Source organism: Narcine bancroftii, chromosome 14 (genome assembly GCF_036971445.1).
Source record: "Narcine bancroftii isolate sNarBan1 chromosome 14, sNarBan1.hap1, whole genome shotgun sequence".
Taxonomy (NCBI): domain Eukaryota; kingdom Metazoa; phylum Chordata; class Chondrichthyes; order Torpediniformes; family Narcinidae; genus Narcine; species Narcine bancroftii.
The window spans coordinates 5,081,945-5,108,298 of record NC_091482.1 but is presented as its reverse complement, the minus strand read 5'-3'; the positions used below and the strand labels follow the sequence as shown (position 1 = coordinate 5,108,298).

The window sequence follows — 26,354 nt, the reverse complement described above, 5'->3', positions numbered from 1 at the left end:
TCCAAGATACAGTTACATTCAGCTCCTTCATGAACTGCCTTCTTTCCATCAAATGACCAGAAATCGGGGTATGCAGTAAAAACACTGATGCACACAGAGAAAACTTGAAAGTTACTTAAGTACCATCCAAGCAATGACTGATCATCTCTAATAAGAGTCTACCCATCTCCTCTTGATGTTCAATCTCAACACCAAGAACCCTCATCAAACACCCAGAGTGTCATGATCCATCAAGAAATTCAAATGAAATAGCCACATAAATACAATGCCTGAAAGATTAGGGTTTCATGTCCCAATTCCTAGAACTCTTCACCAACAATAAGGAATACAGCAGACCCCAGTTATCCAGAATTCAAGCAATGAGCAGCCTGAAGCAACCGACAAAAAAAATTGCGGAAAATAAATGGGTAAAAAAATACGGAAGTTTAAAATTGGCACACCTCATCTTTAGTTTGCAAATCATCCAACATGCAATCTGAAGCAGCCAGAAAATTCATTTATCTGGCATCTACCAATCCCCATAGGTGCAGGATTCCAGGAGTTTTACTGTATTATCCCAAGAAAATATTATTTATCAGAATGAGTGCAGTTCACCACTTTCCACAAAGTATCCTGCCTAACTAGAATCGTACATCCTAATAAGTGAACCTCTCCAAAATCAAAACACAATGACTGACGTGAGTACTATTTACAAAATACATCACTGCTGCTCACCAAGACTTCCACAACAGTGTATCTAAACTACCAGCACGGAGAAAAAGGACAGGAGGTGGTTGGGAATGTCTTCACTGGCAAGGTATGTGAAGTCAAATTGCATCCTTAGAAATGTATCACTGTTCTTTCATCATTGCTAAATCCAAATCCTGAAGAGAACCAAGTTCAAGATGGCAGATCATCATCTTTAGCAAAAGGCAATTAGGAATAGGAAGTAAATTCTGACCCAATTAATAACCCTCCTCCCAGAAATGAGTAAAACCACCTTAACATGGAAATGATCTTAAACATCCATCATATTGGCAATGTTTTCAAAATATAATTTAGCTTCTAAATTAGTTCACATTATGGAACATCCTGATAGTACCAGCAAAGAACATGTTACTGAAAGTCAGCAATAAAACATGTCAGAGCTTGCCAGTCACATTTTTATGTTAGTTCCCATTGCCCCTACAAAATCATAGACATCACTGAAAGCCCAAAGGAACTATTTTTGACATCAAACCTACTGTGTTCATTTTTCTTATACCTGCCCAGTGCCTCAGTTCCAAATGTGGAATTCTCACTCAAGTTGTAAGTGAATAAATTCTATTTTTCCTTCAAAACTGCATTCACTTGATATGCAAAGTATGGTACTGGAATTATAGAGCATTCTCTTTTCCCAGCAAGTTTGAAGTGCCAAACTGTAATATTTCATTCTGTGGTCTGTAACTTGTTTCTGTAAGGGCAGAAATATACAGTAATTCAAACACTATTCAGTTTCCGTGCAGTGTATACCTGCTATACACAACACCACAAGCAAGAAAGACTTGCATTTATACAGTATTCCAGGAATATTTTCCATTCAATTAAGTTTTTTTTTTAAAAAAACCCAAATACTTTGAATGTAGGAAATGTAGTTAGCAATTTTCCACATCAAGCTCCACAACTGAAATGACATTGACTAAAGTATAAATATACATCTCTCTCTGAGTTACAGCTTTGACATGGCAGAGAGGCTTAGATTATAGCAATGAGCCTGAAAGGAGTCCAAGACTCAAGAACTCTTGGATGCATCACAAGTGTTGGTAATAGCAAGCAGGGGCTTCAGACAAACAGTTATCTAATTCAATAAACTCCATGGCAAAGCAGGCAGTGTTGGCACTAGTCTTCAACATCTGTGTTGATGGATTAAGTCTGAAATGGAAGATGAAGTTACTGACCATCAAGGCTATACCATTGCCACACGATCTAGTCTTCCACCAAGGAATATATGCTACATCATAGATTCTTCTATAAATATGGACAAAGAAATCAATAATAAGCAATTTGCTTTTCTTCTGCAAACATGTGTTTTGTATTCTTTTGAGATGAGAGTTTAATTGCCCAACTCAAAACACAATATCCAAATAGTCAAACACTAAAATGCAACTTAACTTTTTGTGCTCAAGACTTGGTAGTGGGATTTGAACTCTAACAGTTGATACTAGCTGGAGACCAATTGTAATTAACAACTTACATGAACCATTCAACGGCACAAGAATTTGAGAGGTGCGTTTGGTGATGAAAGAGAAGGTGCCATCTGAAAAACTCTACATCCAACAGAAAATCTTTAGCATTCAGTTATTGGGGGGGGGGGGGGGCAGGGAAGGTGGTTTAAAAATCACAGTGGAGTGATCCATCAGAATTTCAAAAACTTTCAAACCCCACCCATTCAGATATTATGTAATGCAAGTCCCCTGAACTCAAGGCAGAAGCAGACAGCCTGATGTAACTGCACATCCTCAGAGGACCAAGAACAAATTTCAGAAATGGTGTTACCATGCTCATATGCAACAGAACTCATTTCCGATAAAAATTAATTTGGTGGATCACATTTTGCAACCAATTCCCAGGCATATAATGCGGTGAGAGAAAATATACCAGTAATCTTTGTTTTTAAGATTCCACTTTTGGTCTGATCCTGAAGCAGTGAAGGAGACTATCATACTACCTAGAGGAAATTTAAAGGGGAGGACTCATTTAAATAACTCAGAATGACAATACACACTACTCAAATTCTCATGGCAAGAGAGATTAAGACAATATTAAAAAAAAAATCACGGAAATACACGAGCATCACTTTTTTCTTGATTGCACACATCTTCAAGAGTTTTTCCAGATTCTCCCAGCCACAGATTATTTAATAGTTTGTTCTTCTTGTAGAACATGCAGAATAAAAAATCTCAACATTATGCACAAAAGTTTATCCAAGAAGACAGTTGTAGTCAGGACACTACAAGCCTTGTAACAAAGTATAACAGAGATGCAGTATTAACATCACATGTTAAATGCATAGGCTTAATGTCCTGACGGCAATTGGACAGTCTTCGAAGTACATGTCATATCACTAAAAGGAAATTGCACAAACATTTCCACAATTTTCTGTGAGATTTCAATTTCTGGAAGGCACAAAAGGGAGCATGATTATCCATTGAAACAACCCCACAGCTCCTGTCCTCAGATGAACTAAACTACCATTATCTAGCTCATCTGAGAAAGTTATACATTTTTAAGTTTAAAAATTACAGCACAGCAACAGGCCCTTTTAGCTCATGAGCCCTTGCCGTCCAAATACCCCAATTAAACTACAAACTGCACACATTTTAAAGGTTGGGAGTAAACTGGAGAACCTGGAGAAAACCTACATAAACACAGAACAAACAAAACTCCTCACAAAGAGAACTGGATTCGAACTAGATTCACTGTCGCTTTCATAGCATTATGCTAATCATGCCTCCCTTTGGTGAAAACTGACCCTTGTCTTCAAGGATGATTTCCTGTACACACCCTTTATCATGACTACAGTGGAAGTGTTAATAAAGCATAGAAAATTTTACCAATTTATCTTGTCCAAGTTTTCTTCCAAATCTTGGACCCAGAATCCTGGGGCAGAGGTGGGATCAAGATAGGTACCCAAGCAAATTCTACACTGCTGAGTTCATTCCAAATAAAGGAATCCAAGAAAATGAAAACCATTCATTCCTTTCAACTGAGATTTCTTCCTCTCCCAGAAAAAAAACCAAATGAGGCCAAATCAATTGTCATTATTATCCATTTAAAAAATGTTTTTGAGTTTCTCGTTCATTTGAAATCTAGACTTCCTTTATGAAACTACCTGACTCTGAGAGATAGGACAACAGCAAAGCAGTTATTCAATTCTTCAAAAAAAATCTCAAAAATATCAGTAATGTGTCCCCTTGTCCATCTCTACCCTCCCCACTCCCCCAGCATTCTAGTTCTGAGACCTGCAAGAAATATCAGACAAGGTGACAGCTGCTCTGTGTTCACAGACATTTCCAGCACATTAATGACAGAAGGCCTCAAGAAAAAGCAACTCCAGCCTCAGCCGTGGCCAATTATAGGATTCTCAACATGAAACCGATTGTGGAAAAATGGTTCTCAGACAGAAGCTCAAAACTCAACCAGACATTTCCATGTAGTACTGTCAAAGCCCAGTGTGATCACTCCAACATCAACAAAAAAGTCACATACTATTTAAATATCTAGGGGCATCCTTTGAATTAATGGCATCGATCTCTTATTTAACAACTCTAAAGTATCATTTGCAATCAAACCAAATCCTGAAATGGATTTGAAACTAAATCTTAGAACTCCAAGAAAATAGCTTTCCTTACAAACCAATATGAGAAGTATTTATTGTTCCTCATGTCGCATATAATGATACATGAAGTAATGCTAGAAAAGTAGTTTTCTTAATTCATTATCTTGAGTCTAGCTTGACCACGAACAAAGGCACTGAACCACAAGCTTGCAATCTTAAGACTGGAGTGATTTCAACACCTCATCATAATTCCACATTTGTGACATAAAGCTGGTCATTTAGAAAACATTGTTGTATAATTGTTTGTTGACCAACTGTTCAATGAAACCACCTTCTCCAGGGCTTCCTTAGCGAGTTTCTTAATTTGCCTAACTCTGAACAGGTCATCATTGCCACAAAACACTAATTAAAAGCAATCAATAATACAAGAGAAATTTTACCCCAGATACTTAAATTAGTTTAATGACACCCACGATGACTGCAAAACAAAATATCTTGCATTCATATAGCACCTCTAAATTCTATTAAACAAACCAAAGTTCTTAATAGCTATGATTTTAACCAAATTTCATAAAAGCTTTACAAAAATTAATAGAAATAGATAATTATACAGTGACCTGCAAGAACAGGAAATCTCACTCTTCAATCACATGAAGCCTTCTTGGGAGCTACACAATGCACAGTGTGAATTATTTAGTAATGTTCAATTATTTAAAAAAAAACAGTTTGTGCTTTTAGAAGACCAAATGTTCAGGGTTGATCCAATTGTTGCTTGAAATTGAAAACTGGACTTCTCTTGATACAATGCAGGATAGATAATGCTCCAAAATTTTGCAGTTCAAATACGTAAAACTACAAAGGAACAGTAATCTTTCTGATCTTATTTCCGATTTAAAAGATCCCAGATAATTTAGAAAATATCCTGCCTTGCTCCTCCTAAAAAATTGCATTGTTCTATTTTTATATTAGTGCTGTTTATCCCTGACATGAGATCTTACAACAGAGAACCAACAGCAAACTTAATCTGCTTCCCTCCGATTACAGCAGAAAATACTCATCCCCTCTAGTACAAATGCATCCCTTGAACCAGTTTAGCAGGTTTGTTCTCCAATATTCAAGTAGCAAATAACCAAATGAGACATGCTGGGACAGCTCAGCATCTGTTCCCTTTGGAGAAATCTAATAATTAGAAGATCCTGTGCTTTTGTTCTCTAAATGGACCAAATGGAGAAATTTATTTATCATTTCAAAAGTCAGAAAATCTGGAGGTCAATCTCTTTTGAAGATATTTAAGCACATAATGTACAATGACACTGAGTAGTCGCGTTAAAAAATGCTGCATTTTTGTATGGTGCTGCCTTTCAGAAATGAAAAAGGATCTCTGGCACTCTTTGAAATGAAGCTCAATTCACCATCAGTGGGACAAATGAAGGAAATCTGGTTATTAAAAACCCCTGCACAACAATGATACAGTCCACTTACAGGCTGCGAAACACCTGGCAACATCAAGTTTGCAAAACATTACACAAGAATCCACGTATTCACGTGCAAATAAAGCAATTGTAATCAAAGAATGAATAGATATTTCTATTTACAACCTGCAAACACTCAAATCCAATTGAAAATGTGCACAGTGGCAGCTAATTTCAAAAATCAGACTTCGAAGACTGGAGAGTTGTACATTCACACAGCTGCCAGGTGAAAATTGAACTGGACTCTAGTTCAACTTTCCTTGTGAAATGCTGCTCAAAACCACACGTAAAAACTTCACATCAAGTCATTTAACCAAATTTTCAATACCTTTTATTTCTAAAAAGTGTAATCATAGTTTAGCAGCTTTCATCAAACTATCAGAAATACATCAGATTTTCCACAGACCAAATCCTTTTAATTATGTACAGTATATAGACAAATCTAGAGTAGAAATGTTGGGTTAGGGTTCCTCGTTACAATACTGTCAACAAATACATTAACTTTTTATAGATAACTCTCAGCACTTTGATCCATTAACAAGGTAGATCAATCAAAATTTATCTTCTTGATTGCATAGAATAGACCAGGCTCCTCATAATTAATGACAAACCATTTGGTAAGGTTGTGGGAACTGCAAAGATTTGAGCTACATAATGTTGCACAGCTGAGTGGTATATATTCTCCTTCCACTGCTCATAATCCACCCTTGCAAAAAGACTGCAATGATGTGAATACCCAAGTTTTTACTCACCAATATTTTGTAAGCTGCTTTGCTGCAATTCCCAAACACTGAAACCCTATAAGCAATATTGCACTACTCACAGCTATCTACAAAGCAGAGGCAATATCGATAGGGTTCCAGTACCTGAGCATCGAAAATACCATCACTTCCCAAAAATGCACCATGGTTGCACGTTTCAAAAACAAAAACCAGCACTTCTGAAACAGAGACAAGTGTCAAAAGTTAAATGCTTATGCTTTAAATTTAGCTTGCAATTCCTCCACATGATCTACTTGTAGATTATGAAACATTTATTTACAGCAATTTGAAAATATTTTTCAATTAGATTAACATTTTTGTTTTGATATATACATCAAATGAATATTCAGATTTCAATTTGAATAGTGGCAACTTCTTTTGCAATGCCTGGATAGAACACAACTGAGATTTTCATTGTATCTTTGTATACAATAAATATAACCCAGAGATTGCAAATTAGGTGCCAGGATTTCCATTTAATATGTTTAGCCTTATTAAAAGGGAGCAGTTGGAATGTTTAGCCTTTACAACTGCTCCCTTTCAAAAATCAACAGAACATCAGTTCTGTAATTCCGGTGCTTCCTCGAATCAGATAGCACAGAAATCTAAACTGACCATTTTTCTCTTCTACATCCTACTTGTCTCTCTTAAGGTCTCTTAAGCATACCCCCTTTCACACTAGCAACCCACTTAATAGGAGAGTAAATGACCCATATTGCAGTACCAGCTGAGTCGTTCACACTGGAGCATGTGGCTATCGTGCAGCGAAGAGGGGGGCCCAACCTCCAATGGAGTCTTCCCGAGGGGAAGACACATTACTGACTTGCAGGGCAGTGAAATCATTATGGGCATAAACCACATATACGCACAATGTACAAAAGACATTGGGAAAAATTAATATAATTTAAAAAGACATACACATGCAATGTATAAAAGACTGTGGGAAAATCTACTGCAGTGGGCTTCAGACTGTTTCAACTTGGGACAAACCCACAGACCAGCTTCTCATTATTCTCTGAACAATAGAGTATAACAACTATTTACATAGTGATACATTGTATTAGGTACTCTAAGTAATCTTGAGATGATTTAAAGCCCAGGTATGTTCTGACAGCTCCACCAGCTACCCAGTGAAATATAACTGCATCGCTATTAAAACTACCAGACTGACGCACACAGACACTAACGTCACTAATGATACCCGGTTGAGCAGGTTAGCCGTTCACACTACAGCTGAGTTAACTCGGCCAGCCTCTGATACATCCCTACCAAGTATCAGAGCCCAGTTGATTTTTAACCCCTCCCCCCCCCCCCCAACCTTGGTTGTGAGTGTTCATATTGCCAGGTGATCTGCTAAATACCCATTAAATTGCCCAGTTCAACCCACGTTATTTGGCAGTGAAAGGGGCTTGTGAGATTGTATCTAATTCCACCATTTCTTTTGGTAGTAAGTTCCAGAAATCAACCATCAAAGGCATGCCCCTCCGATCCCCTTTAAAACTTCTCCCCTTAAAGTGCTACTCTCATTTTTTTTTCTGTTATATGGTATGGTTTGATAGTCAAGGCAGTTCTGCTTGTATGAAGAGCAAGTGAAATACAGAAATCTGAAAAAAATATCAAAAACAGAAAATGCTGGAAGCACTCGGCAGTCAAGCCTAGAACAGGGAGAACAAAACAGAGTCATTTTAGTCAATGATCTTTCATCAGAACTCATGGGGGGGGGGGGGGGGGGAAATCCCCAAGACATGATATTTATACAAGACATTGACTGTAATAAAACCCACCAAAGCATTGTACAAGTGTCAAGAAAAACCATCTTCTGACATAATGCCATTTCTCCTAAAATTTCATTGGCGGAAATTTCTATTTATACAAATCCACATGAACTTTGAAAGCCTCATATAGAAACATTGCCAAACATCAGCACGCCCAATTTTTTGTTTGTGAATTGAAGAGCATTGGCAAAATGAACCATCGAGTACTCAGCAGTCAACAGTAGAAGTTAATATTCGCAAATTTTATCATCAGGCCTTTAATTTTGACTGCCTTTGGCTAATGAGAAGTCAAAGGCTGTACTGGTTCATGATTCTTTCAAAACAACTCAGTACCAGGTAGTTTCTTTTAAGTTAAAAAGTAACTTCAGCCATTGCCTTTAAGCTAATTCATCAGGACTGTGTCTCAACTATTGGAGGAAGACAGCATACTCAATGACCCATTATTAAAAACATAATTTCTAACTAAAACTACAATTCAAGAATGATTCAGACTAGTCTCAGCCCATTTCTGCAACGTACTTTTTCCTGATCAGCACACCCCAACCTCCAGAACAAATACAATATTAAAATGTGACCGAACTGAGGAAGTGGTTAAAAAATTTATATTCTTTAATTTGTTAATCTCAACTCGTTTCCAATTTTGGATCCCAAATATACCATGCAAGTCTTGATCTTGAAGCTGATTATTTTGTAGGCGGAAAATTTCATGCCGAATGTTTAGAAAAAGCATGGACATTTTCTCTTGCCCAACACAAATGGGAGAAATCAAACAGCACTACTAATAATTAATTTCCTCTTCGATCTACTGTGACGGATTATGTTACATTTTATATTGTATATAGGTATGTTTTAAAAGGAGATAAATTGTGGCAGGTTTTTTTTTAGTGTAAGTCACATACAAACATTTCAAAGCAGATCTCATTTAAAATGCCAGAGCTCCACTCAAGCCACAGTCCAGGCTCCGGGTGCCTTTGCAGAAACTTTGAAGAATGCCTGTAAGGACTTCACACAAGTAGGTGTTAATTGGACCTGCTGTGGAGTAATGGATTATTGTTTTGGAAAGCAACCATAACCATATAACCGTTTACCACACGGAAACAGGCCAACGGAAACAGGCCATGTCGGCCCTTCAAGTCCGTACTTGAACAACAGATGAACAAACTCAGAAGATTGGGTCCAGTGCCACAGTGAGTGCAGAGTGCTGTTCAAAGAGGGTCATGTGATTTTTCTCCGAGAGAGAGAGAGAGAGAGAGAGAGAGAATTCAGTTTCAATTCTACAGTTCAGCAACAGCATCTGGAATAGGACAAGCTGGAAAGCTCGTGGAAAAACCCTATTTTGAAGACGGGTTGTGAGTTCTTAGTTCAGCCTGGTCCATACAAAAGGAGACGGCTGGCTGTTTAATGTTTCGCTTGAAATAAGGGAAACAAAAAGCAACTCTGTGGTGACCTGAAAGAAAGAAAGAGTTTATCATCTGGAAAACCCTGATGGGACAAGTTTTTTCAGCAAGACACTGAAATGGCTGTTCAGAAGGTATCAGTTGTGGGTGTCCAACGAGCAACAAATCTCTCTCTGAAAATTGACAAGAACTTTCCTCAATGGTAACCATTTACCTTTCAAGCACCAAAGCCTAGTGAACTTTATAAATGTTAAATTCTGTGCACAGTATAAGAATTGCCTGCAACCAGTGAACTTGGAGGAGTGAGAAGTGAGATTGGACTGTGAATCAAATAACTTTTCTGAACTTACACACACATTACAAACACGTGCACTTAGAATTAGATAGGGGCTAAGTTAATAGTAATAAGAAAGTTTGATCCGGTTTTCATGTTTAAAGATAACTAAAAGCAACTTTTGTTTAAGTAAGCATTTGTCTTGGTGAATTTCTATTGCTGCTGGGTTTTGGGGTCCTCTGGGGTCTTAACACTTCTTTTAAAAACTGAATGCATACACAACTGACTAGAATGAAACTGGGAAATGTCAGAGGCAAAATAGCCTACACAGACTTCTGATCAAAAGGAATTACAACTGAACATTGCAGGGGTCAAAGCACAACTAAAGATTTGCCAGAGTTTTAAAAGAACTGAGCATATTTTCCAAACTTGCAAATTAATTTACATACAACCAATTTTCAATTTGTGAGCAGGCACACTAGATTTTCAACTGAAATAACAATCATTAAACAACAAATGGTGGTGTACATATTCAAGCAAAGAAATGTGTCAGTTTTATATTGTGTACAATGAAGGTTTTTCATTCACAAACCAAATTATTCTTTGGCAGAAATGTACAAAGCTATCAAAGTGCGACTTTAATTAGTGAATCTAGGTAGCAACAGGCAGACATTGAAGTGATGGTGCAGCAAGGAACTGAACAGAAAGAATGCTGAACATTTAAGATCAAATTGCCTTCTGAAATTGCCTACCAGTACGACAACTGCAGATGTACAAACTGCAGCTCCATATTGTTTTGGATCGCCCAAATGTAAATTCACCAAACTCCCATTTTTGCACTGTTGCCACCAGATGGACTAAGATTAATTAACTGCTATAAGTTACTCCCAAATGTAAGAAAGTGGCGAAAGAATCAAGTGACATGTGAGAGAAGTTGCCGAAGGGCTACAAGGAAATGGGGATTTGAACTAATAGCATTGCTCTGCCAGGTGCCTGCCTGCTGCATTGCAATTTAAGCAAAAATGGTGCATTGCAACATTTTTAGGGTTTGAAAAAGACTGGAGCCTTCAGGCAACCCCCATGTTACACTGTTCAGATTACAGAAATTCACCAATATAGAATTCATAATCACAACCTAAAAAATTGAGAAGCTGGATACATTCTCCCCCCCACCCCCTCACTGAATTTGTGTGAAAAAAGTAAATGCATTTTTCAAAATTGCATTTCTTGCACTTTGACGTGCACAAATGAGAAAGTATTTACATCGCATAAAATAATGATGGTCTGTTTTCGAAGAATACATCACCCTTTCCTTTATAACGTTGGGGTCACCTATAAATGGAATCAAATGAGATGAATTGCTAAAGATTTAGCAGAAGGATTTATTTCTGTGAGAAAATGTAAATTTATCCACATTGGCAAGATTTTTTTTTAAATGGTGAGAGATTACACAGCTGAGATAGAAAAACTTGGATGTATTAGTGGGTGATTAACTAAAGGTTCATATCAAATATTGCAAGTAATTAGAAAAGTATGTTATTCAATATTGCGAGTGGAATGAAATGCAAAACCACAGGTTATGCCATAGTTATTCAAAGCATTGGCAGCACCATGTCTGGATTACTGTGCGTCATATTAGTCTCCTTATTCAAGGAATGATGTTGATATTTTTGGAGCAGTTCAGAGAAGATGTACTAAATTAATATCTGGAAGGTGCAGATCATCTTACAAGAATAAACTAGACAAAGTTTTGTATTCACTTTTGTTTAAAAGAGCAGGAGTCTTCATTGAAAAGTACAAGATCCTGAGATGATGTTTACTCTTGTGGAAGAATTAAGAACTAAGAATCTTTCTTTTAAAAATAAGGAGCTGCCCATTTTATGCAATGTTTTATCTCTCAATTGAGAAAGTTTGTACTTTGCCAATTGAAGAAAGTGCTCATCTTCCAATATTTAATGATACAAGAACAGCCCCCTCTAATCCCACGCTGTCTGTAAGGAGTTTGTACATTCTCCCTGTGTCTCCGTGGGTCTTCATCGGGGATTCCGGTTTCCTCCCACCCTTCAAAATGTACAGGGGTTGTAGGTTAAAATTGGGCGGCATGGACTCATTAGCCAAAGTGGCTTGTAACCGAGATGTTTGTCTACATTTAAGAAAAGATAATAATTTTGAGCTGACAGTCTGATCATCCATGATCTTATTAAACGCAGAAAAAGGCCAACAGTAGTCCAGCTCCACACCTATTTTTGTATGCTATTGACCTGTGACCACGAGAAAAGAGCAAATGGCAAACTGTACAAAATGCATGATTCAGGTCGAGTACACGTTATCCAAAATGCTTGGGAGCAGACTTTTTTGATTTTTAGGGTTTTTTTTGGATTTTGAAACAATGGCACTAAGCAGCACAGTAGCATCAACAGAATACCTGTATCAGCGGTTAAACAGCAACAACAAACGGCAGGCTTTTTGAGCACTGACATGATGCCACAAGTGGAAAATAATGTTTAGTACTTACCAAAAAAAATTGATCTCTGCTTAGAAAAGGCCACCTCCCCACCACCACCAGTCCCCAACAGCTCCCAGCATCAGTGCCCAACATGTCCAGGAGCTTGAGGCAACTTCTTTAACGTGGACGACACCGCACCAGATGTTGAGAATGGAGTCAGCGTGGCTGACTCTAGCCAATGCTGAAGACTTGGACCCAGCCTCGTTTGGCATTTTCCCAGCCAGAAGCAAAATTTTTTTTTTTTTTTACTATTACAGAGCGTCAGAGCCCCACATAGGCAAGTCAGGTGATGAATTTTTTTCCACTAGTGACATCATCTCAACACTAAAAAAAAAGTTTGGTTTTCAGATCTTCAGATAAAGGGTACTCAACCTGTGTGGACTTGTGGTGAACAGGAGATCCTGGGTTCAAATCTCAGCGGTGCCTCCAACTGTGGTGAATGTCTGTCAAGCTGCCTGTCTCCCCTCTGGCGAGCCTTGCTGTACTAACATTGGCTGTGCATTATCTCTACTGTAATTGACAAATATTCCAGACTTCCCTTTGCGATACCCTGCCGTGACGTCTCGTCAGCGCCTGTCATTAATTCACTTGACAGAATTTTTAGCATTTTTGGTTTTCCCAATTACATTCATACCAATAGGGACTGTTAATCTTACTTTAAAAACACATGGTTACCCCTGTTACCCGGTGGCAAGAGTTGCTGCCTGAGGCGCTACATTCTATTCGGTCATTATTGGGTACTGCAACAAATCAAACACCTCATGAACGTATGTTTGCCTTTCCTAGGAAATCAGGAACTGTGACGGACTTGCCAGCCTGTTTATCTGAGCCTGGAACCATGCTGCTGAAGAGCCATGCTCGGGCGCGTAAAACAGACCCCCTAGTCCAACCAGTTCAGCTACTGCATACCAACCCCAACTATGCTCATGTTAAATTCCCAGACGGGCGTACTGACATTGTGGCCTCGCCTGGTTCGCCCCTTCCTCACACCCTTACTCAGAGTGAGCCTGAGAGAATGGGCTCACCCCCCCAACCTGTGTCCCCTAGTAAGCTTTCAGATGGCCATGCTGAGGCTCCACTGCGGGTCCACTGCAGGTCCAGAAGTCACTCCTTCCCACACTACAGACCCAGGAACTGTACCAGTTCCCAAGGTTGCAAAGGAGCCACCTGTTTTGAGAAGAAGCACCAGAATTCGTAAACAACCTGATGGGCTGACATATTCATAAAACATCTAATTATATTTTGAATGCTTGCTAGATACTGGCACATTTTGGCTGTTAGAGTATTCTCAATGCCAAACATGGTATCCATGTATCGCTTGCTTCAGTCTTTCCTAGCAGCTGTCCTTTTGATTTTAACCCTTCTTCTGCAGTGGTGAATGTCTGCCAAGCTGCCTGTCTCCCCTCTGGTGAGCCTTGCTGTGCATTATCACTACTGTTAAGGACACTCCCCGGGTATAACTGTGTATGCACCTATTGTCTTTCATTATTCTACCATGAGTTTCTCCTAATGAAAGACATGATTATTGTTTGACCACATTGTCTTTGTCTATTTCATCAACTGGCACTTCAGGACAGCATTGCATCCAAACAAGGTCTCTGCTTAACTTTACTGAAGTCACAGAAATGAAGATCATCATTTTAACACCAAAACCATACAAAGACATTGGATATTAAATATCAAAGCTTCCCTTGAACAAGCTCAATTAATGCAAAAGATGTTATGGGGGGGGGGGGGGGTCATTTGAGGAACCAAATGCTGGAACATTACCAAGTCTGCAGTCATGAATCAGCAACAATGACCTAAAACTGGAAATTCAAAAAAAGTCACTTTAATTAGGAAGCGAGATTCTTTACCAGAAGTGACAAAGGATCCAAAGCAATTACTAGAACAAAAACATTTGAAGAAGTCAAACATTTTCAGGGCAAATGAAAATAAGATCAAGACCACACTTAAAGCTAATAAAAAGATGTGAATGAAATAATCTTACATTAGAATTAAAGACATTATGATAATCCCTTACAAATGTTAAGAACAATACAAAATGAGAAACTTCTCCAGACATTAGTACCAATAAAGCATCTAACAGATTCAATACACTCATTTTTACTATCAACTCTACAACAAAAAACAAATGATTTTGTTTTGGCATACAAGTTGAGCTGTCAAACCCAAAACATTTTCTTGGGGGGGTGGGGGGGAATAGAGTCAATTTATATGGCAGATATACTTTAGAGACCGTAAAATCATCTCAAAATCAAAAATCACCAATCTGGCGTACAAGTCGACCCCTTAAAAGCCAATTTGGCAAATAAGTCAACCCCTGAAAAAAAAGAAGCCCGACTGCGACAGATGTTTATTGAATACAACACAATTAGAACTCTTCAAGATCACTATCATCATCTACAAAAAAAAAATCACAAAAACCCTTCAAAATCACTCTCGCTGTCATCGTCTGAGGCTCTCACTATTTAAACAGTCATCATATGGATCCCTGTCTGTACCTGATGAGGCGGTTTCAGATTCATCGTCAGTGTCCCATAAAGCATCATCTTCTGTGCCATCAATTGCACAAGAGATCCCACACTTTTTGAATGATTTTATCAGTCTCTACTTTCACTTTGTCTATGCCTTGAGCATGAAGCCACACTGTATATCGAGTGATGCAGCATGCATTGCCAACCTTTTGTGAATGACTTTTCTTCACTCAACATCCATGTATTCCATTCGTCTTTGAATGGCTTGTTCAAGCAGACATCAAGAGGTTGCAATACAGACGTCAAACCATCTGTGATAACTGCCTTGCAAGTGTTATGTTGTGCTAATCTACTTTTCATTTTCTGTGTTAAGTGGCTATGAAACATATCACAGACCAGCAAACTCCATTTGTTATGCAAACTGCCTGATCACCTGCTCCATTCATTATCTATCTACAGTTTACCTCCACTTTCTTCCATCCAGCCTTTCCCACGAAAATGTATTTTTGGTTTAATTTTCATTTGAAGATCACCATGGGTCTTAATTTCATCCCATCAGCCATGCACGACACCATGGTAAATCTGGTCCTTTCATGGCCTGTACTTCAAGTTTGCAGTTTTAACATCTTTCCATTCCACTGTTCCATTGCCTATCATGTCAAAATTCAAAGACGTTTCATCCATGTTGCCAATACTTGCCAATGAAAAGTAGTATTTCCGCCGGTTACGAATAATAAACTGAAAATTTACAATTTGATGATCAAGGTCGTTTCTGAGCAATTTTTGATTTTTGCCGTAATACCAGATTTTTCCTGTTTATGAAACTGCTGCACCAGCCTACTGTAGCTTCAAAGTCTTCACTGAGGACTGGGTGCAAATTTGCCCACTTCAGTGCAAATTTTCCAATTTTATTTCTGGTGACTATGTAGCAATCTTACCTCTGTTCACATACCCACTCTGCAATGTGCTTTTCTAACTCTGGCCATTGAGTGATTTCACTTCTCATGGAATATTGCCTTTTTTATTTTTTTCTTAGTCTCCTCTTTCTTCCTCCAATCTCTTACCACCTTCTCATATTCATCAAATTTTTCTTGCAGCAGTACAATTGTTTGTTTTCTTGGCCATTTCGATCATTTTCAATTTGAAACTCGCTACATGCTCGAGTATTGCATGGTTTCGACGGGCCATCCACGGTGGTAATCTCCTCCAGCCAACACCTATCAGATCAATGCACGCATGCATCAAAATGAACGCTGCAACTAACAGAGCACGCAATCTAGCAGTCAACTTGTATGTCGGTCAACGGCCAATCTCAGACACTGCGATCTTTGGGGGTCGACTTACCAGCCCAGCCATCCAGAAAACTGGGGTCAACTTAAACACTGGATAAAACCCTTAAAATCAGGTTGAAAAAAAAGGGGGGGGGGGAGGGTTGACTTATAAAGTGGTGAACTAGTACGCCAAAATATATGGTAAAGGAGAAAATGATCAGTTCTAATTTAAAGCTTGGTTGGGTCCTATAACTTTTGCAGCTAGATAAAATAGCAATCCACCTGAAAAGGTAAAACTTCAAGTCTCTCCCAGACTGACCTTGAGTGGGGTGACAATACAGGTTTAGTGAAAGGAGCTTCAAAATTCACTGAATGCCAGAAAAAAGTTTTTTGTTTTTTTTTAAAAAAGCTGTGTATAATCTGAAATTGATTTGGAATATAATGTTTAAAGAACAAGGGACTTTATTTAATACAAACCCTCAATGTTACCGGTTGCATCTGTGGAGGGAGATATAGTAGTAAATACCTATTTTTAGACAAAATAATATTTATATTGAAACGTCAAGAAATTAAAATGAACTTTTGTTTCTCAACTCGTACTACTAACATCAGCAAGCCCACAAACCTTTTCAAACTAACTACCTGGTTATTATAGTAACAAGGGACACAATAGCTCATTTTCTGTGAAAAGATCCTACAAACAATGTGGTGATTTCAAAATAAACCACCTCTTCAAAAAAAATAAGAAACTAGTCATCATTGACCTACATGGTTAGGGCTCAATAACCAAAAGACTGGATTATTCCAAGTACACATTGATTATAAAGTACCTATATTTCTGGCCAATTTTAAAATATAATACAATATTCCAAGTGACGTGACCCAAAAGGTCCTCTTGCCTCACCTGCCTTGATAAAATATGTTAATTAATCATGTTCTCCTATCCCAGAGGTGTGCCATTTTTTTCTTTCAAGTAACCATCCTCTCTTGAAAGCTACTATTGAATCTCTTATCAATCTTTTAAGGCAGACATTCCAGATTTCAATATACATCGTGTAAAAAGTGTTTTTAATGTTCATGGTTGAAGATAGTAGATTAACAGAACTAAAACATCCATAAAGATTTACAAAATTAACATCAAATGCATGGGTAAAAGGGTGGAAACATTAAGGATGAAAATCATACAGCTTAATTTACTGTTGGGAGCTACTCACCTCAAATAAAACTGGAACAAGATAAGCCGGATCTTAAAAGTAGCCATCCAGCACAGCATAATATTGTCAAAGATTTAGAAAGCATACATATCACAAATTACAATCCAAAATTCTGAAAAACAAAACATCCAAAAACAGAACATTGTTTCCATGGAGGTCATCTGCACACCATATAACCATATAGTGGAAACAGGCCATGTTGGCCTTTCGAGTCTGCCCCAGTTCACTAATTTTGTGCGCCCTCTTCAGGCATTGGTTCCGGTAGATCTTCATTCAATAACGATGGGCGAATTAGCTCGCGTTTGGCAACCCATCCCCATCCAGCGCCGTCTCAGTGCTCCTACCAGTCAGATCTGCCAGGAGCCTGAAGTCCCTGCTACTGCCCGGGAGCCCAAGGCAACTCCTTTGATGCAAAAGGCTGCCAGTCACTGACACCTCCCAACTGCTGCTGCTGGTCACCGACTACAGTTCCAGCTCCCCAAGGCAACTTTTTCCAATGCAGATGGCCACCAGTCCCAAACACCTCCCAACCACCTCCGCTGGGCTCCAACTATGGACCCCACTCCTGCCTGGGAGCCTGATAACACTAGAAGTCTTTAAAAAGACTCCAACCTGAAGACAATGGTTACCGTATTTTCTGGTGATTAGCTTACTTTGAGCCAGTTGATGTTTGAAGTTTTACTGTATGTTTTACTTAAAAATAAAAAGTACGTTTATAATTTTATGGTCTATCTTTATCTCACTTCATTTACCATTCCCCATCCCCCCCCCATCTAATGCTGTACACCCCCCACCCCATCCAGAGACCCTTCTAGTTGGAGTGTCTTTGTTTTGCGTGAATCTGAAATCAGCGCAATTACTTAACATACCGCTGTTACAATTATTCTATTATCCGAAAAATGTCTAGTTCCAAGGGTTTCGGATAAAAGATTACGTACCTGCATATCAAAGCACTATATAGGAATAAACACACGCAAAAGCCAACGAGCTTGAACAGAGATCAGCATTTGCATTGCAATTTTAAATTTTCCATCATGCAGTCGAAAAGCTTCTCAATCATTTTACAACACGATTTCATGGACTCAGCCCAAATATTACAAGACCAAAATCTAAAAGCTTATTTCATAAAACACAAGATATAGGTAGAATTGCCAATTAGTAAAAAGCTAACGACAATATTCATCAGCAGGCTACCAAAGTTATTATCTTTTAATAGTGCAGTCAATACACAACTACATAAAATAACTGTTTAAACGTTCACACTGTTAATCCTGACGACCAGATGATGATGTTTTCCCATCTTTTTCTGATGATGATCTAACCTACCTTCAGATGCTTTGACAATACTATTGCACTGCTCGCTGTGGAACACAGTAGTGCAATAAAGTCAGAGCATCTGTCAGCAGCAAGTCCAGGAAAATGATGTGGAGCTTCTCACCAATGAATTAACATTCCACACACCATCAATTTGAAACACTCCACCAATCCTTAAATACAGGTATATCCCGCTTTTCGGAAGTAGAGCATTCCTATCAAACCTTTCATAAGCCAAAGTGGCGTAAAGTGAAGACCCCTTCACTACTATTGAAGGTTATTTTCATAAAAACAAAAACCCATTCAAATTTCTTTGGATAGCGAACACAGGTTTCTTCGTAAAAGCAAATTTGCGTGAAGCGAGTATTTGTAGAGCGGGATATACTTGTATAGGAATAATCTTTAATAATTGGTTAAATCATCTCTAAAGCAAATAAAAGACAAATTTTAGTTTTTTTTAAAAACACACACTCTGATCAGAGTTTAAAAGTAATCTGTCATTTACAAATTTAAAAATAAACTGGCTAGTTCAATAAAATGATGGTCAATACATCAAAACAAATTCGAAGTCTCAACAGTTACACTTGAACTTTCCCTTCCTAACTCTTTCTTTCTTTGGCTTGGCTTCGCGGACGAAGATTTATGGAGGGGGTAAAGAGTCCACGTCAGCTGCAGGCTCGTTGGTGGCTGACAAGTCCGATGCGGGACATAACTATTTATACAATTATCAAATCTGCTTCCAGATTCTATAACACTCTTAGACAGGGTGGTGAAGGTGGGGTTCAGCATCCTTGCATTCACCAGTCAGGGCAATGAGTACAGGGTCAGAGATGTCATGTTACAAATGTACAAGATAGTAGTGAAATCATACCGTGGATTGTGCACAGTTTTGGTCACCCAGCTGAGAAAAGATATCATTAAGCTAAAAAGGGTGCAGAAATTGTTCACAAGATTATTGGGACTGCTAGGCTTCATCATAAGGAGAGTTTGGGTAGGCTGGGACTTTTATCCCTGGAGCAGAGGCTAATGGGACTGTATAGAGATTTCTAAATCCACTGGGAGCATAGTCAATAATCATGGTTTTTTTCCGCACCCAGGATGGAGGAATCTAAAACTAGAAAGCACAAGGTGAGAGGGGAAAGATTTTAAAGGGACTGGAAGGGCAGCTTCTTCACAGTTATAAATGTTCAAAAGACATTTAAATGCAAGTGAATCGCAAAGGGTTGGAGAGAGACAGGCTGACAGCAGGCAAATGAGACTCACTTGGTTGACATGAACAAGGGCTTATTTTCATGCTGTAGAATTCTATACCTCAATTAACAATAGCAGCAACATAACACTATCCCAATTTATATCTTAAGTACACTCACTTGCAATTTAGCATATTTTCTCAGATTTTCCATGATCCAACTTTAAATTTATTTTGAAGGAAATACAAGCTCCTGTGAGCTCAAATCATACAGATAGAAACTGGAAATATTTACTGAGAATAAATCCAGGGCTTATTCAAGCATTTTAAAAAATAAATGTTTGATACTGAAAATTTAAAATGTAATTTCCCCTCTCCAACCAAAACACCTCACCAACAAATTATCAATACCTGTACTCCATCTCCAACTTTATCAAAAATAGATTTTTATTGACAAAAGCCTACTCCCAAAGCAAGTTCCCAATGAAAAGGAAAGAATGAAGAAAATGTAATTGATCTACAGATTCTAATTGCCACATTGATCTGGTCGCCGGCCAATGCCCTTTTAATATTGCACTGCTTTCTTTTTATTATCACGAGTAGTACAACATAAAAAGGGCCCTGGACGAACGGACAAAGGGCATAACTTCAATGATAAATGAAACTTCTCAAATATCAAAATATTAAAAACTAAAAAAAAATCAATTTAAGTTTAATTTGGTCAAAAGTTCAATCTTCCGTGGATTACGAATAAAGATTAAACCCTTTAAACTATTATCTTGTGCCAGTCTGGAACCAGAGAACAAAACAGATGAAATGCTCTTCAACCCCATCATATTGGTGTATACATTAGATCAGAAATAACAATTTACATATTAAAAGAAAAATAACTGAAAAAATATTCACGGAAATGGTGCAATTTTCAAAAGTTAAAATGAAAGACGAAGTTAAATACACAAGCAACTGAAATCAAGTTCACTGCAGACAAAAAATACTTTTATTTTTGCTTTCAAAACGTGCACCATGAGAAAATGGATCAGCTTATGTTTGAATGGCAGGGCTGATTTCTGCTCCTATGTCTTATTTCCCCTCCCTCATTTCTTGAAAAACAATTATGGTTTCCACACAGCCATCACGATAATTTCCCGTTGATATTTTTCACACTTACCCTCTGTAGTGGGCGTTCACACTGGAAGAACATTTACACAAAAATATCTCAGTCGCATTAGTTTCGAAGACCGGACATCGGTCAAGATGTAGACCCTGCATGCAACATGCAGCGCCAATGTGTCAACACCATCAGTGTAAGTCGTACTCATTAACCCATTGTGGCAGATGCCCTCAGTTTCAGTTTAGACTGCAGGCAGTCCGCAAAAATGTCTAGGGCTACTGTAGGAAAAATTACAGAATGGGAATGAGTTGCTCATTTCCGTCCAAATTTTTTTTTTTTTTTTTTTTTTTTTTTTTATATAAACGCAGCTGCTGTGTAAAAACCCTAATTGAGAACATTTTCCTTCCAAAGGAATCAAGCTCTTACAGATGCATGGTACCACTGAAATTGGTACTCACTCTCACCTATTCTTCACACATTTCCCAACGGTATAAGTCAATAGCAAACTAATCCACTTAAACCAGATTCCCTATGCCAGGTTATTTTAAAAAAAAGGAGAAAAGTTGCAATCCAGTTAGGCCCATTACCTCATTCTTACTCAACCAACTGCCATCTGCTCTTTCTTCTTCCTTTTGACTTTAGTTGCTTGTCTATCACCTCAAAATCTGCCCCCCTCTCATTCTTAAATCTCTAACCAATGAATATAGTACTTCTTTTCATACAATATAGGAATCCTTAAACTCAACCTATCCAAATCATATATCAGTGCTTTTCTGACTTTTTAAATATCACATTAGCAACTCAATCCCATCAACATCCAATTCAATCAGGAACACTGGAAAAAGAAGAATGGTTAAGTCAACCCCCCCCCACAAATCTTGGATATCCTTATGACTTCCACAGCTGACCCAGCAGTTGAAACTAATCAGCACAGGACAGGTATTCAGAGGTTAAGGAAGATCTAATGCTTAGTTTAGATGATTACTGAACAAGTTTATCCACCCATCAGGCAAGTATATGCAAATATACTTTGTGGCCTGACAAAGTTTTTTCTTAAATAACTACAACATTATTTCCTTACTTTAATACTCATTCTTTATTATCCCAACCATAGATCCATGCACTTCAAACCCCAGATCCCTGGGCACATCAATGCTTTTAAGCTTCCTTCTATTAATGAATATATTCCCTTGGCATTTGATGTGTCAAAGTTGTTTCAATTAAATTTCATCTGCCATTTGTCTACCTATATCTGTATCTTTATATCCTTTTGTATTATTGGTTAGCCCTCTACAAACTCCCTAGTTCCACCACACCAACCAACTTTTTCAGCCAAGTCATTTATATAAATCACAGAGGTCCCAACACTGATCCCGGTGGAACACAACTGTTCACAGGCCTCCAGCCAGAATTTCACCCTTCCTCCACCACCATCTTCTTTCTATCTTAAATTGGCCAGCCAATTCAGAATCTAAACTATCAATTCACCATGGATCCAGTCCATCCATACCTTCTCCATCAGCCTTACAAAAATCCATATGGATAACATCCACACCCCTACCCTTATCAACCACCTTTGTCAAAGTGATAAGACATGACCTGCCCCTCACAATGATGGCTATTCCTAATCTGATCACAACTTCCCAAATGTGCAAACATCCTGCCCCAGGTAGCGTCTCAAATGACTATACACTGGATTCAAGGCTCACTAGCCTATAATTTCCTAGATTAACTCCATTTCCTTTCTTGAACAAAGGTACAACACTCAAGTCTTCAGATACCTCACCTGTTGCCTCTTTCTATACCTGGGATATATTCCAATAGGCTCTTGGACTTAATCTCCTTAATGATCTTCAAACAGGACCCTCTCTTTCTCGGTCTCAAAATGACTCAATGTGTTAACATTTTCCAGATTATCATGATCCCTCCATGCCCTTCTCCTTGGTAGATATTGACGTGGAGCATTTATTTCGTACCTCACCCACTTCCTCGATTCCAAGAATAAATTGCCTCCTTTGTCCTTGAGACAAAAGACAAATACCAAAATAATCACATTACCAAATACCTGATGATCAAAATTTGCATTCCTCGATTTTATATGGGGAGGAAAAAAAAAATCAGTAACATGCCAAGTCATAACAGCTAAATTCTAATGTATGAAATAACATCAATTAAGAGATTTTGCTCTTCAAATGTGAAATGTCTCTTTTATCTATTCAAAAGTTAAATGCTGTGAAAACAAATTTCCCAATACGAGGACCACTGGTATTTTTCTCCTAAGAGATCAATATTTTATTGTTAACTTTTCATCAATACACAAACTCACAGAGTATCAAAATTCCAAGAAAAAAGTCAGATCTGTAAATGATAAACCAAACCAAATTAAAAATTATTCTTTGACTATTGCACAACATTTTCCCAGAATAATTTAAATTTTTTTTCTCATGAAATTATCTCTCCTCAAGTAAGTGTTCATTCATGCTGATTAATTGCTCATTCATGCTGCGCCTGAATACAGCTCAGATTTCTCCCTGCACATCAATTTACTGATGAGTGAATTTAATGCCAAAAGATACCAAATACCAGTATCAAACTAAAAGGTGGCAATAAATAAAACTGGCAACTCTACTGTTTGGTACTGACATATTTAGAAAAAGAATTTTTTTTAAATTTAGAGATACAGCATGGTAACAGGCCATTTTGGCCCACAAGTGCGTGGTGCCCAATTTACCTATACACCCAATAAGTTTTTGAACAGTGGGAAAAAAACAGAGCCCCCAGAGAAAACCCACACAGACATGGGGAAAACGTATAAACTTCTTAGACAGCTTAGGATTCAAACCATGGTCCAGATCACTTGTGCTGCGAAGGAGTTGCACTAACTGCTACACCAACCATGATATTATATCATGTTATATCTTTATTTTATAAAATGCAAGCAGGTTTTCATCAGTTGTTATGGCCACAGTGAACCTGATTACATCCTGTTCTCCCAACTATTTGCATGTATTTAATTTATTAAATAAGAATGTAGAAACCAGAGGCCATGGTTTGAGATTGCAGGGGGAAAATTTCTTCACGCAAAGGGTGGTTGGGATGTGGAATAAGCTTCCAGCAGAGGTGGTTGAAGCAAGGACATTATTGACATTTAAGGAAAGACTGGATAATTATATGGAGGGGAGAGGATTGGAGGGGTATGGACCAGGTGCTGGTCAGTGGGACGAGAAGGTTGGGGATTTGTTCTGGCATGGACTAGTAGGGCCAAACTGGCCTGTTCTGTGCTGTATATGGTGATATATCTGTTTTACAAAGTTAGGATACAAGCACTTCAAAATCAACAGTTATAGCTCAATTATGTCAAACTGAAATATTACTCATAGAAATCCATGCTCCAAAAATAACACAGAAGAATGTGACACCCCACCAATATGAAACCTCTTTCATTTTAGAAAATGTATTTGTTTCCCCACAAATTAGCAAAAAATAAAGTTAGCTTTCTTTACAGATGGTCATAGGTTTGTTTACCATTACCTCAAAACAATTTTCAAGAACTTATCAGTTATCCAGAAAAATATTGCTTAACAACATCCAAGTCAAAGACAAGTACAGAAAGCAGAAACATCCACACCCATGTAAAGGATTTCTCCAACACCTCAATTACTCAACTATACACAGCCAATCAAGGCAGTCCACACAGAACCATTTTTTTTTAAGGTTAAGAGTATGTAGCACATTAAGTTATGAATCATTGCTCAGATTCAGTGTTTCTTAAAGACTGAACCCAAGGCCTGACATTCAATTTCCAAAATAACCCCTAAAATTTAAAATTAAACACCAGCTGTAGAACAATCCGTATGAAGCTTATTTTCAAAGTAATTCACAAATAAAAGATTTTTGACAGCTGGACACTTTTACCTGGAGCAAGGATTTTAAATAATTTGGGCTAAAATAATTAGTCTAAAACTGATTATGAAAATTCAAGCCGCTCCCTTACATGGCAGGAACAGTTCCGTCCAAAGGTTTGAAGGTAATCTTGTTTCCTTAAAATTGAAGAGCACAATAAACCAAGAATATTTAATTTATTCAAAGCTAAAATGGGCAAGCCAAGACTTCTCATTTTCAATAGTAAAGCATGAAAGTCTGGTTGAAATTTTAAAAATGCTGGAGAAATCTTACCTTGATGAAGGGCTCAAGCCCGAAACATTGATAATGGATCTTTATACCTTGAAGGGCTCAAGCCCGAAACATTGGTAATGAATCTTTATACCTTGATGAAGGGCTCAAGCCCAAAACATTGGTTAAGCATCTTTATACCTTGATGAAAGGCTCAAGTCCAAAACATTGGTTAAGCATCTTTATATCTTGATGAAAAGCTCAAGTCCAAAACATTGGTTAAGCATCTTTATACCTTGATGAAGGGCTCAAGCCTAAAACATTGGAAATGCATCTTTATACCTTGATGAAGGGCTCAAGCCCGAAACATTGGTAATGCATCTTTATACCTTGATGAAGGGCTCAAGCCCGAAACATTGGAAATGCATCTTTATACCTTGATGAAGGGCTCAAGCCCGAAACATTGGTAATGGATCTTTATACCTTGATGAAGGGCTCAAGCCTGAAACATTGGTTAAGCATCTTTATACCTTGATGAAAGGCTCAAGCCCAAAACATTGGTTAAGCATCTTTATACCTTGATGAAGGGCTCAAGCCCGAAACATTGGTAATGGATCTTTATACCTTGATGAAGGGCTCAAGCCCGAAACATTGGTTAAGCATCTTTATACCTTGATGAAAGGCTCAAGCCCAAAACATTGGTTAAGCATCTTTATACCTTGATGAAGGGCTCAAGCCCGAAACGTTGGTTAAGCATCTTTATCTTTGCTCTATAAAGTCCACTGTTTGACCTGCTGAGTTTCTCCAGCATCGTGTTTTTACTTACCATATTTCCAACAGACAGGCCCCTTGCTAAATCAACATTTTTAAGGTCATGAAGTACTTTTTGGTATGATTCGCAAGGACTAGTGCAATGAAAAAAAGTCTTTCATTGAAACATGCTGCAAACATGCGGTGACAGCACACAGCCACTACAATAATGTCCTATCCCGTCGGGGGCGCGCACCTCAGCTTCCCTGTCCAGTTGGGGAGGGAATTTGGCACCAGGAGCGGTTACTCGTGCACACAGAGACAGCGTTGGTTTTCCAACAGGAAGGAAGAACGCCGACCAAGAATTCGCCCTGAGCGCCCGCCCCGCAGCAGCTGCCGGCCGTCCAGCGAGCGACAGCGCCGGCGGAGGGGC

At 38.2% G+C, this 26,354-nt stretch overlaps 1 protein-coding gene across 5 annotated transcripts in view; it reads right to left on the bottom strand.

The window, feature by feature from the left end:
• The window catches only part of ska2 (spindle and kinetochore associated complex subunit 2), a 42,125-nt gene that overhangs the window by 14,907 nt on the left and 864 nt on the right, over nucleotides 1-26,354 (bottom strand). Inside the window, exon 1 of one of the 5 annotated variants that reach the window (XM_069910472.1) lies at nucleotides 25,998-26,145. The exons of the other annotated variants lie outside the window; for them this stretch is intronic. Coding sequence (XP_069766573.1) covers nucleotides 25,998-26,000 — 3 coding nt within the window. The 5' untranslated portion in view covers nucleotides 26,001-26,145. Of the gene's footprint in view, nucleotides 1-25,997; nucleotides 26,146-26,354 lie in introns of those variants that run through there. 5 annotated transcript variants of the gene reach the window in all.